Source organism: Lytechinus variegatus, chromosome 1, assembly GCF_018143015.1.
Source record: "Lytechinus variegatus isolate NC3 chromosome 1, Lvar_3.0, whole genome shotgun sequence".
Taxonomy (NCBI): Eukaryota; Metazoa; Echinodermata; class Echinoidea; order Temnopleuroida; family Toxopneustidae; genus Lytechinus; species Lytechinus variegatus.
In genome coordinates, this window is record NC_054740.1 from 85,568,539 (window position 1) to 85,583,033 (window position 14,495).

General features: G+C 34.2%; 1 protein-coding gene across 4 annotated transcripts in view; it reads left to right on the forward strand.

The window, feature by feature from the left end:
* The window catches only part of LOC121426100 (histone-lysine N-methyltransferase EZH2-like), a 28,610-nt gene extending 17,737 nt beyond the window's left edge, over positions 1–10,873 (forward strand). For all 4 annotated transcript variants that reach the window (XM_041622259.1, XM_041622277.1, XM_041622269.1 and 1 more), the window contains exons 14-21: positions 43–168; positions 868–981; positions 1,281–1,354; positions 1,816–1,911; positions 2,996–3,077; positions 3,631–3,711; positions 4,466–4,550; positions 6,469–10,873. In XM_041622259.1, coding sequence (XP_041478193.1) covers positions 43–168; positions 868–981; positions 1,281–1,354; positions 1,816–1,911; positions 2,996–3,077; positions 3,631–3,711; positions 4,466–4,550; positions 6,469–6,538 — 728 coding nt within the window. In that variant the 3' untranslated portion in view covers positions 6,539–10,873. The remainder of the gene's footprint in view (positions 1–42; positions 169–867; positions 982–1,280; positions 1,355–1,815; positions 1,912–2,995; positions 3,078–3,630; positions 3,712–4,465; positions 4,551–6,468) is intronic.
* Positions 10,874–14,495: the final 3,622 nt, after the last annotated feature.

Here is a 14,495-nt window from a genome sequence, read left to right on the forward strand (position 1 = left end):
TAGCTTATTCTGATCTGTTTGTGATAATTAATTATTTTTCAGACAATTCTTCAACTCATGTATACAACTACCAACCTTGTGATCACCCTGGCAAACCTTGTGATTCCGACTGCACCTGTATTATGCTCCAAAACTTCTGTGAAAAGTTCTGCCAGTGCTCCACAGAATGTAAGTATCAGTGTGGCAATGATGATGATGATGATGATTAGGATGGTGGAGGCTGAAACTGTTGCTGCAATGGTGTTGCTGGTGACCTTTGCAATGATGATGCCAATAAGAACCAAAACAACAATGACCACAGCGGTGAAGATTATGCGACTGATGACAGTGGTGACGATGATGATGAGGGTTATGATAGTGAGCATGATGATGAGGATGATGGTAATGAGTTTGATGATAATAATGACTACATTAATAATTATGATTAGGATGATGATCATAACTTTGATGATGATGGTGACAACAACAACTACCCATAACTAACCTTGTTATGCTATTTGCCACTAAATCATTCTTCAATTCTGTGAAAAATTATGTCAGTGCTCTCCTTAATGTGAACAGTATCACTTCCATACTTGAGAAGAATAAATGGCCAAAATAAATGCTTTTTATAAACAGAAGCAGTGATGAACAAGTACTTTAACTCATACTCCTTTGATTGCTGAATTTGCGTTTGTTGAGATCTGAAGCAACGCACTTTGATAAAAAGGTAATTATTAAGAGCTTATGATCCCCCACCAGACTTCAGTTTTAACAAAATTAACTGTTATTGTAAAATGAATCTTGATAAATGGATTTTTATGCAATCAAATTTGCTTTATGAATGACAAATCTGTGTTTTCTGCATTATGTTTCTGTTACTTCCAGGTCAGAATCGATTCCCTGGATGTCGATGTAAAGCTCAATGTAACACCAAGCAGTGTCCATGCTACCTTGCTGTAAGGGAATGTGATCCCGATCTATGCCAGACTTGTGGAGCAAGTATGTTACGGAATTGATGGGCTTATTCAAGGGAGGGGGGGGGTGAGGAAGCAGGTAGTCACACAGCACAGAAATTTCAATTGGGGGGATATTCAGGGAATGTTTATGATGTTAGATTGTTCTGATGAAGAAAAGAATCAAAATTTCATAAAAGCACCTATTCTCTGAAATGGTTCTTTAGAAATACCTTGGACATTGTTCCACGTTAACATCATCTTTTGTGTGTGATTGCTCTATACATATATATCAGAGTTCATACCAAGAGTCATTTTTATAGTTCTATTTATTTTATTTTGCAGGTGTGTTCACAGATAAAAGTACAAGTGAAAGTATATCTTGCAAAAATGTCAGTCTACAACGAGGATGGAAACGGGTAAGAAACATCTGCATTTCCTATTCATAAAGATAAAATAGGAAATGATGGGACATCTATAACTTTCTAGACCTGGTATCTCTAGAGAGATACAAAAGTATTTTGAGATATTGACTTTAGGAGTCTATCATTCAGGATGATTTGATTAGCCAAAGTCTCCAGTTTTGGTGAAAAGTGAATTGTGGGATGAATCAATATTTTGCCCATTTAACACAAAGCAATGTTTTGTGTTTTAGCGATATTTCTGGGGTACAGGGGAAAAATGTATCATAGTATGTACTATTTTTGGGAAAAGGGTGTATGAAACTGTCAAGAGGAAAAAAAGAGATATTCATGGAACTTCAACATCCAAAATTTGAACTTAGGTCTCTTGGTACATCATGTTTTTGTTGAATTCCTTGCTGTTGCATCCTTGTTGCAAAATGTTAGAATCACATTTACATTTTTTCTCTTGACTTCAGCATCTTCTGCTGGCTCCATCGGATGTTGCTGGGTGGGGTATCTACATCACTGTTCCTGTCATGAAGAATGAATTCATCTCAGAGTACTGTGGAGAGGTTAGTAACGTCTAAGTAGACATAGGAGGCTCAGTGGTTGAGGGCCTGCCTCATGAATGGAAGGTTTTAAGGTTTGATCCTCCAGCTGGGTCATACCCAAGACTCATGAAAAGGGTACCTTCTGCCTTTTGCTAAAGTGATATTTTCACTTATGGTGGAGGGGGGGGGTGATTTCATAGGTTAGAAGGGAAAAATCATCTGTGAATCCAGGGCCCTATCTTACAAAGCGTTGCGATTGATCCGATTAACCACAACTATGGATGGCCAACACCTCACCATTTAAATTGCAATTCGTTCAAAATATTTTCTAGATATGATATATATTCATAGATGCACCATCTTCTTGAAGATTCAGTGTGATTCTCTTCGTTTTAATACAAATGAGATTGAGCTAATTTCCTGTAGAAAGAATTATGTTATGGATGGATTTCCATACAGGTGAGATTTATTGGATCAATCGTAAGACTTTGTAAGACTGGGCCCATTTGTATTTTTATCTGCATTGATATTTGTAATCAGCCCAGTGGCTTCCAATTTTTTTGTGGATATTTTTGTTAGAAAATGTAATAATTGATACTCCAACCAAAAATTAGCTTTCTACTGGCTATATAAATTGAGTTTAAGGCAAAAGCATTAAAAAAAAAAAATTAGGGCAAATTTCGTACACTTACTTATTTATTTTATTTTTTTACCAAACAGTCTTGTAGCTTACGTCCGGCTGTATGCGCGTGCAAATTTTTGCGGTGATCGCGCAATCAGTGGCCGAGATCTGAGGGGGGGGTCAATTTGACCCCCCCCCCCTTGTATATACTGGTCTGAAATTAATTAAGATAGGGTTAAATTGCAGATTGTGTGGGTATTTTTTGTATTTTTACTATATTGTTGCACTTTATATGAATAAAGAGATGGCCTTTTCAATCATGATATCTTTCTTGTTTTAGTATTCGTAGATTGGTTACAGAGTGCCATCAAAATCATTTCTATTATGGAGATAAGTTTAGCATTTCTGTATTGTTTCCTTGCTGAAAGGAATTTTCAAATAATTGATCTTTAATCATGTTTCTTTTTTTACTTTTGTTATAAGATTATCTCTCAAGATGAGGCTGACAGACGTGGAAAGGTCTATGACAAGTACATGTGCAGTTTCCTCTTCAATCTAAATAATGGTATGTAATGCAGAGTTCTGGGGCTCATTTTACAAAGAGTTGCGATTGATCTGATCTATTGCAACTATGGAAAGCCAGCAACGTCAACATCTAAAATGCATGCTTGTTCAAAATAATTATTAGAAATTATGTATATCCATACATTATCAGTTTTCTTGACAATTCAGTATGCTTCTTTTTGTTTTCAAAGGACATCAAACAAAATAAAAAAAATTAAGACATAGTTGGATTTCCATATACTTGAGATTGATCGGATCAATCGTAACTCTTTGTAAGACCTGGTGTTGACTGGGATGTTGCTGATGGTGATACTGCTGATGGTAGTGGATGAGGTTGATAATGGTACTGGTATCCATGATGACATGGATGAAAATGATGATGGCAATGGTCCTGGTGATGATTGTATTTATGATGATGATGATGCTGGTAATAAAGGATGTTGCTGATGATGATTCTGATATTTTGCTGTAGTTGAGAAGATGATGTTGCTCATGGGTGATGATGATGACTGATGATAATGATCTTGATGATGACATGTTTGTGTTCTTTTCAGATTTTGTTGTTGATGCCACAAGGAAAGGAAACAAGATTCGTTTTGCCAACCACTCCAACATACCAAACTGCTATGCCAAAGGTAAATCATTGTAATAAATCACTTCTTACTCATATGTCTCAAAGTGCCCTGTAACACTGAGCAAAACAATTGATCATAGATTTATGTTGATTACATGATTATTTGAAATCAACTATAGGATCGATTTTTAAGCCTTCCATTATAAGGCTCATATGCTTTTGGTATAAAAGTTAACTTGTAAGATATTATTAAAGATTGTTTTGATGAAAACTATTCAACTACAACTTTTTTTTCTACATTGACGTAGAGTTTTGATAATAGTTGTTGAAGGATTTTCCTCAATACTTCTTCTTAGAACATGAACAATATTGTATGTGTAATGAAATACGATTTTACAAAACTTGTTATTTGTATTTGTTTCTAATATTATTTTTCTGCCTGTGAAAATTTAAAATTTGCTTTCCAATTCATATATATATATATAGTGAGCTAGACCTATGAAAAACTTGAAAATGTCCCAATTGCTTTTAATGCAATTAACTTGAAGGATATTTCATACCAAGTCAATTTGTGGGCCCTTTGGACTTTACCTCCCTCTTGCACTTTATTTGGAATAAGATTTATTAAGATTAAGTATTTCCAAGATATTTAGATAATGAAGTTTTTATGAGACCTGTTATATGGTAATAAACACTTGTGTGCTTCTTGCCTTGTGTAAAGGAAATTGATATGACAAATTTACCATACAACTTTAAATATTATGCAAGATATGTCTACCATTAAACAAGGATCTGCCCGTATATTTATGTTTCAGTTATGATGGTGAATGGAGACCATCGGATAGGTATCTTTGCCAAGAGGAACATTCAGACTGGAGAAGAATTATTCTTTGATTACAGGTAATGAAAATGAACTTGTGAATGGAATGGTTTTTTTGTCTCGCCCACCAGAGATGAAGGCGAGACTTAAGGGATCCAAAAGTCGTCCGTCACAAATTCAATGACACATAACTCCACAACCGTAAGTCGCTTATCAACCAAACTTGGATGGTAGATGGACTTGGGGGACCTGCATCTTATGCTGCAGTCGGAGGTCACATGGTATGGTCAAAGGTCATTTTCAGGTCAACGTTACAGTTTACAGGTACATGCAAGACTCTCTTATGACACATAACTCCACAACCGTATGTCACTTTTCAACAAAACTTGGATGGTAGATGTACTTAGGCGACCGGCATGTTTTGCTGCGTTGGAAGGTCACATGGTAAGGTCAAAGGTCATTTTCAGGTCAACATTAAAGTTTACGTGCAAGGCTCTTATGACAATTCTGTTGCGTGCCCTCGCAAATCACAATATTTCTGGTTATTTTCATCAGTGGGCGAGACACAAAATCGCTTTTGCCTTGTTTTTCATTGAGAAATAGAATATACAGTGCATCCCAGAAAAAACGAAACTGAGATTTAGCGATGATTTATCATGACTTAATCATAAATAAAATAGACAAATGACCTAACAATGTAAAGCTTAGAATCTCCTCTTTCATCTGGTGTTACTTAGATTATTTCTCATTTACGCATGAGTGAAAAGGGGATACCAAAAAGTCACTTGGCGGGCCGTATTTGTGTTTTAAAAAAAGCCCTCATTTTTAAAAAGTTCAATATCTGCTCTTTAATTTGATACCTCAATTACAGAAAATGGTCAAGAAATAACAAAGTTCTGGTTATTTGAAATAAGGCTTGAATTTCAATGATTTCAGAAAATGAAGAGGTTTTACAGGCTAGCGTTCAAACTCACTCGACACTCCGTTTTGTTGACGATCAGCCATGCATGAAGTCTTTTGTTACCGTGCGATAGCTTCTGTGGGAAACTGGTGAAATCAAGTTTATTTAATGAAATTAGGGAAATACAAGCATTATTTCGAGGGATCATAACTTTTTTAATTCTCGACCATTTTCTGTGATTGAGGTATCAAAGAAAAGAACAGATATTGAACGTTTTTTTCATATGATTTTCTTTTTGAAATTCAGATACCCCCGCCAAGTGTGTTTTTGGCATCCTCTCTTCGAATTGTTTTTACTCATGCGTGAATGATGAATAATCTAAGTAATACCAGATGAAAGAGGAGATTCTAAGCTTTACATTGATAGGTCATTTGTCTATTTTATTTATGATTTAGTTATGATAAATCATCGCTAAATCTCGGTTTTGTTTTTTCTGGGACGCACTGTATAGGTGATTGTGGCGAATTTGAATCGTTTTGTACCATAGAAATCCCTTCGTCTTCGGTGAAATTAGACTTAGAAGAAGTAAATTACAAAGAACTTTGCTTGGCAACTCATCTTGGTGTTTGAACTTTATGGTCATATTTTATTGGCAGTTTGTAATGGAATGTAATTTATTCATGAGGTTAATCCTTGCACCGACACTCATTTTGGATTACACTAGATATGGGAGATTGCAATTAGAATGTTTATTAGAAAAACAGAGCATTGACTTTCTTGTAGCATTCTTAGTTCCATGCTTTCATGACTATCACCATATGTCAGTGTGTTGTATATGTCAAAGTTTTTTTAAAACTTAGGACAATGCTACTTCATGGAAGGTTTGTATAAAATTTAAGTAGACATGAATTGGGGGAACAAATGTGAAAACTAGATTCCTCTTACAGAATTTATGTAGTATACTATTCTATTTAATAGATCATGGAGTTTTTCTCTCTTTATCTCTTCTCTCTCTCTTTTCCCATCCCCCTTTCTCTACCTCTTTTTTCTATCCATCCCTTTTTCTCTCTTTCTTTCGCCAACTTTTTATTTAACAGATATGGTCCGACTGATGCCCTGAAATATGTAGGAATTGAAAGAGAGATGGACATCCTGGCAGCAAAGTGAAAACTGCATCAACCATCAATCTAACATTCCAGGAATATAAGGACTAGTTCTGACACCACAATTGTTGAGGTTTTTTCATGGTTTACAGTCTCTTTTTAGAAAGAAGACAGTTTTATTGCACTGTAATCTTGTCTTCTGCTGAAAGCATGGAAAGGAATATTCATGTGATATGTTGATGATCCAAGTAAGGGATATTTGATATGAAATGATCAAGAGTGAATAGAATTTTGCATGTATATTGCGATAGTTGTCACTTTTCACTGCCATCACCTTATCTTTATCTTGTCACCTACATGACCACTACTAACAAGTTGATTTCTTTGTGACTACCACCAACACCACCATCATTAAGAATGTCATCAATGCTACCACCTCCACCACTGTCACAAAATATGTCACCACCACAACTGCCACTAATAATGCTATTACCATTAACATCACACCACCACCACCACCAAAGTCAATATTACGAGTGTTGTTACCATTACCACTGTTACAACCATCTACAATGTCAGCACCACTAGTACTTTAAAAACCATTAACTGCACCACCACCAAAATCACCACTAATGGTATCATCACAATTAACACCATTGGTACCATGAACAATGTCAATACCATCACAACCACCATAATCATTGTAGTCACCTTACATTCATCACTAAAATCAGAACATTTTCCCTAACCAACACCACTAACATCTAAAACGGTTGCACCATCACCGCAACTATCACCATCACTGGTTGATACCACCATTATCATCACCATCTTTGCCACAACTATTACCATCATTACCGCCACCACCACCATCATTTTCACCTCGGTGGCTTCCACTCCGGCCACCACCACAACTGCTTACCTCACTTTTGGCTTCCACAAAATGAATAAGTGGAAGACCATGTTCTATTTTCACCAGTCGTTAAAGATGTGGTAAGACTCACAAAGGAACTTGTTCCAATTGCAGACAATATGCATGTTCCCTCTTGTAGACTTACAATGTGCCCTTGTATGTTCCACTGTATTGATAGCCAGAAGAGCTTTCATTATAGTTGGTCATAGCTGCAATGTTTAAGATGTCTTCTCTGGAACTGTTGCAGTCACACTCAACAGCTGTACACTAGATCAGAATAATAAATCATATCATTGTGTACGTGTTCAGGTATATAATAACAGCTCTCGAACAGAACTGTTACGACAGCCGTGCCTTATCGATTATCACTGTCACTGGCAAAATCAAATGCATGCATTTTTGTAATATTTTGAATATTTTTCATTTCAAGTAGTTTTATACTTATGCTCCTATTCAATGACATGTATTTTTCTAATTGTGAAATAAAGTCGGACAAACTCATTCTTGTGCAGATCTGCTTCATGACTTTGTCCTTAAAACATTTTTGTTTATTAAATGTCTGTGTTTCTTATATTTGTATGTCTTGGGCTCAATTAATAAATGCAACTAAGATGCATTTCCCATATGCATGTTTTCGAATTGGTTGGCAATCAAATTACATTCAATTTTAGGAGTTGCTTTTGATTGCAAATCACTCGGTTAAAGAACCCCCCCACAAAAAAAATTAAATAAATAAATGAATAAAAAAATAAAAAATGGAGACAGACAAGGCAAAGAATAAGAAGGAAGAGGGGGTGGTGCAGAAGGAAGAGAATCATTTGCCGTGCACATGTAATATAACGGTAAAAGAAGAAAGAAAACAGAATTGAAATCTGCAGGATTTTAACCTGCCATCTACTAGCTGACATCAACTCTACCTCTAGGCTCCATGCCACTACTGGTACTTGCCATATAGCAGTCAAGGAATAGATCCCGTTGGGTACCTATTCACATCACCTGGGTCAAGTGCGGCTCATGTGGATACATATTGTGCTGAAAGAAATTAATGCCTGGAGCGGACATGCCAACCCTTTTTATAGTATTTGTTCCTCGTGTTTGCTTTGAATACACCAATACTTTTTTGTATGATTTGTTTCTTTTTTTTCTGATCATGGAGTATGTATTATACACAGCCAATGACACTAGTGCCGACAGTCCGAGACTATTAATAATCACTCTCAGGCCAGTAACTTGTTGCATGGAAAGAACAAGTAAATTCTTGCCTACGAGAGCATGTTTAAAAGAATGAATTATGAAGTAGAGTCATTTCACATGTTTTTCACTGATCTCACTACAACAGGCTGGCAATTGTTGCATTGAGACAAATTTTTGAAAATACTCTCCTTTTTTGTCTAAAAAATTGTTTTCCTTCTAAGAATACTTCTTTTTTTGTGGAAGGTTGGCAGGCTGCTGGAGTAGGATTTGAACCAGTGACCTTCTGATAAAAAAGCAATCAATAATATGAGAGTGTCTTCACATCAAAGTTAATCTTTGCCGTGCCGTTAGAGATCTAGATCTGGTACATGTAGATTTTACTTTGTGACATGAAATTTAAACTTTGAAATGATGAGACTAAAAATCACCAACACTGATAACCACATTTGGGTCATTGTGTCATTATTGCTTGGAAAAAAAAAAAATTTAGCTGGGAAGTCATACTTTTAGGGGCTTATTTTCTCATCATTTACACCTTTTCAACCAGATCAGAATTATTTGACATAGGCACAAATTTTTATTCATGTATGCAAATACTTTGGTGGTAATTTTATTTGATTCTGTTCAAACTCATTTTGAGATCATTACAACAACTAATACTTTAAAAAAGATCACATTATTTTATAATTTCTTTTGATTTTCTATATAATAATTATAAGCCCATTTGAACTCATGAAATAAGAACATTCTGGTTGTATTTGCTAATTCTTTATCACAACTTACCTCACAAATCTCATTTCGATTGCTCAGTTTCAATTGCATTTTTCAATGACATAAATTTCATATTCACATTCAGTGCCTTTATTGTAATCTCAAATACTAATGTTCTATGTGAACTATACATTTTATCATGTAGAATTTTCTTGTGTATTATGTCTTTTCATTAATTTAGCTGACAAGTGAAACCTAATGGTCCACAGTGTCTCGCTGTATTACAAATACACTGGAAATAAATATATTTCGGATTTGTATTTGTACATGCTGTATATGTAGCATTTTTATATCCTCATTTCCTATCCTATTTGACATGCTTTCATGCAAGGGTCATTGTTCATTTGTTAAATAATATTTATTTTAAAATTTTGTAAATATGACAGATGTACAATTTCTGATTATTATTTTGCCCTCAATTTGTTTTATTAATCCTTTTCAAGGATTACTGCTCGTGCATTCTCATTGTATTTTAAGAATCATGAGAATAACATGTACACTTACATGCATTCAGTTTATGATTACAATTTAGTTCATAATTTGATGTATTTCTCCTTATTCCTAACAAGAATTAATTGACGTTACTATCTACATGTGTCTGTTGAAAATTTGTCTGTTGCACATTTCTGATTTAGCTCACAATTCAATCTTTAAGCAGATTGTTGTATCCTAATCAAACTCTGGATTATGCTTATCATAATCATGTTCAGAAGAATGCATTTTGTTTGCCATATTGTCATTATAGGCAAGGCAGATCCAAAAAGAATGTAATAAAGTTTAGAAATACAAATGTTCCCCTTTTGGGATTTCATTTGTTATCAAGTAAAGTCAAAGGCATCATCAGCTTTTGAAAGGGTTGGAGGGAGCTTGTGGGGGGGGGGGCTGCCCATGTGTGGCAAAAATAAACCAAGTGTATTATGCTGTTAAAAGTTCGTAATTTTGATATTCATAACAAGCAGCCATATCACAAGCTCTGCATAGGAGAAGAAGGGGTGTGTTGATCCCAGGGGGAGTGGGGGGGCAAATGATAAGTCCTGAACACTCACTTGCAAATACTTTAAAAGGTTTGGTTTCTCCTTGTATCCATCTTATTGTTTATATATTTGTAATTTACAGGTAAACATTTATTGGGGAGAGGCATTCTATCACTGCTCGTTCTATTTGATATGCTTTACTGTGCGTGATGCTTTTGTTTGTATTTCAGAAGCTTTTCCAAACACGTCAACAAAAATTTAGCTCTTACCAGCTATTATTTCTAATGAAGGTTCAAATTGTGGATTCATGATTTTCCTTAATTTTGAGTTTTTCACTCAACACAATATAAGAATACACAATTTTTTTAATGGCTGAAGCTTATATGCCTCTACTTGTGACCTATGCTTCTCATGTATATATTTTTATATTCACTCATGTTTGTATAAAGGTGAAATCTGTAGTGTCCAATGTCCAAAAATTGATTCTGAAGGGGAATAGAATAGTTTTGACATGCTGACAGATTTGTATTAAAATTTCTACAAACTGCAAAATCATTTAGTGAATTGACTTGAGACTCCTGCTTGGTTTGGCATGAACATCCGCATTTAATTGGAAACGTAATGAAGATTGAAAATGATTATGTGCACACCATGTTAGAGGAAAACGATTGCTGCAAAATTATGGCAGGAGAGACAGCTGGGATGAGAGAAAGAGACACCCAAGAGAGAGATCAAAGGGATCAAAACTATCAGAAATTGAAAATAATGTATTCACCTGTTTTAATTTCTAATTTTCACAATTTAGAAGTGAGTTGAGAACACTCGTCACATAAAAAATGTATGCTTAAACACAAATGATAGACATCACATTGTACATATTAATGTTTTCCTTCCAAATTTGAATGGCTTATATTTAGAATGATATAATTTGTACACAATAAACAACTGGTTCATTTATTTGTTGAAGAACATTTCATAAGAGCCATTTAGCATCATCCAAAAATATGTCTATCTCTCTCTCTATCTATCTATCTATATATATATATATATATATATATATATGTATATATAATTTCACATACTTCACACACACACAGATTTACATATATATATATATGTAATAATGTGTGTGTGTATCATATGAAAGGGAAGTACAACCTTTGTTTTGCCCCTAGTTGCAAATTGTGATCGGTCATGCATTAATGATTAGGAATCCTAATATGCAATAATGCACATTTTCAGACCAAACAATTGCAGACAAACCATACATGACTGCTGTTGTCTCATTGACTTTTGTAAAGGGGTGCAAATTAATTCAATTTTCATTTTCTGTAAAAAAAAATAAAGTATGGACTTTGTTTTGCACCTAGTTCCAAGTAGTGACCAGGTATGTATAAATGATTTCCAACATATGCATCAGTTCACATCTTCAGACCTTGTTATGATTATTGAAGCAGAGAGCGTAATGCTTCACTGATCATGACATATTTCATATTTTTTCCTTAATACAGATGAGATGATATAGTTTCAAGTGTTGTACAATTCCTAATATTTTGCAAACTACTTTAAACTAATGGATGTGTGACTGGTGTTGCCTCATTGACTTTTGTACAGGGGTGTAATTTATATTCATATTTCATTTCCATTCAAAATTTATAAAACAGGTGAAAAGGATCAGAATTTTATATGAAACTAAACCATATTATCTCAACTCTCAGAAAAATGAGAAATAAGTCATGATCACTGAAGCATTGCAAGTTACGTTTCAATGATAACAAAAAGGTATGAAAATATGCATTTACAATCATTCATGCATGACTGATCACAATTTGAAACTAGGCGGAAAACAAAGGCTATATTTTTTTTTCTACTTCCAGCATAGTTCATCCACTCATTTATAGTGTTTTTAATGTACAGTGTACAAATAATACACTATTATGTTCTACTTCATCAAAAACTTTAACCGAGCCCTTTATCGAGTGGATACATATACACACACATATCCCACTTTATTACGTCCAAGCTAGTTACTTTGAATGCAAAATGAATTCACCATTATTTACTTTCATAGAACATGAATTAATTTTATTTTCACATATGTGCAATAAAAGACATCTTTCTCACGAAGTATGTAAGACACAATTCTTCAATTCAAAATCGTAGATATAGTTGATAACAATCAGTAATTTATTAGACAGTACGGAATACTTGTGTGGGAGTGAACCCCCTCCCCTCATGTTGGATATGAATACGTTACAACAAACCCCTTTTTCATCTTCTAAAGGGCGATTCCATGCTAGAAAATCAGCCATTTTCGCAACATTTTTAACGTACTGTCCGAACAAACGAAGAACTTCAGTTTGTTTTGTGGTAATAATAAAGTACTACTAGAAAATCATATGAAAAAATGACAACCAACAAAAATATATTGTCCATGGGTGAATTAGGGGGGTGTTGCGTGTCGTACGGGACATTTCTGAGTCCCGTACGACACACATTTTTACCTTTAATTCACCCACAATCCAACATTTTCGTTGGTAATCAGTTTTTCAGATGACAACCTGCTATAACTTCATTATTGACAGAAAATAATTTTGTTTTGCTCAAGCGATCGGCTAAGAGACTAGAAATGGTTGTCAAAATGTCCCGAACGACACGTATGGAGTCGCCCTAAATTATTCATTAACCTTTAACCATCCGATTAGAAAAAAACTGTCGATATTTGCTCATATAATGGATATTTCTTTGTATATTTGTGTTGCTTTAATATTTGTATACTTAGTTTTTACTTTAGCTAATTTTTGTTTTTCCCGGCCAATTTCGACAAGATACCATTCGATTAGATTATTTAGCATTTAAATTCCAACAAATAATGCTCCATTTTTTTCCCGATTATCATTCAAATTGGCTTTCATTTGATTCGGTTTGGCAGTATGACAATCATTCAATTTTTCAAAGTATGACTATGAGACAAAAAAAAGAATTTTGTGTTGGATCTCGGTTTTATTTTCACCTATAGGCAATCAATTTTGCACTTACGCCGGTCAAATAAAGCAATATATAAAGTAATCTCATTCCCCTTTATAAATTACTTATACTTATTTAATTTCTTTCTTTTTTGGTCACTTTAACATTCAAGTATTTCTTTTTTAGTAATAACATATCTGTTTTGGTTGTTATTTTTTCATCTTCTTACATAATATTTTTGTGGACCTTGTTTGTATATTTGAGGAAGTGTGTCTCAGTTTTCATCTCTATTTCATTTTGTTTTAAACATTTTTTTTCTTTGTGATGCTTTATGATCTCGGTTGTTTCATCCGTCAATTTCCTTGCCATTTAAACACCTTGGCAAATAAGTTTCGGAATGTTTGAGCCATTGGGTGCACTTATCAAGCGATGTGGATCAATATCAGACATACACGGTTGTAGCGTTGAGCTGCAACGATTGCTGGTTTGATAAAACTTTATGAAAGACAACCTTCTCTGAGTCTGACGACTTTCTTTTGGGATCTATCCGCTAAGTGCTCTTAACCCAAATCTTGTCCTTTCGACGCTTATAGATATTTAATTTAATTTTAAATTAGTTTTAATTAGACTGCTGTTTCGATGAATTTGAATGCTGATACGGGGATAGATAAATTGAAAAATCTTAGTCTTATTTTCATTACAGTTAATCGCACGCGAAAGAAATAAAATTGAACAGCAAAATTTGCTTTTTTATTGTTGATCCACATTGTCAATCGATTTTGTGTGAAATCGACCAGAAAATACTTATATTACAATGATAAATCTACAAAGATGGCCGGGAAAACCCTATTTTGCAATGTTCACGGACAGCTGATAGCTTGACCTTTTACCGTGATTAAATGAATACAAAATACACACACAAAATAAAAACAATTGAACAAATGTCAGGTGACAACGAGCATTCAAAGAGTTCTTATGAGTTTCGCAGTATTGAATAAGATCAATGTCCATTAAAATGAAAGCTTTTGTTTTATTTTAGGACAAAGATAATTCTATGCATGATAATTTTAAGACATGACTATTTGACATTGAATAACAACTTGCAATATACTAAACATGCTCACTTACTTTTCACTTTTTGTTAGGATAAAAGATAAATTATATATATATATATATATAAATGTGTAAAGTTATACATGTAC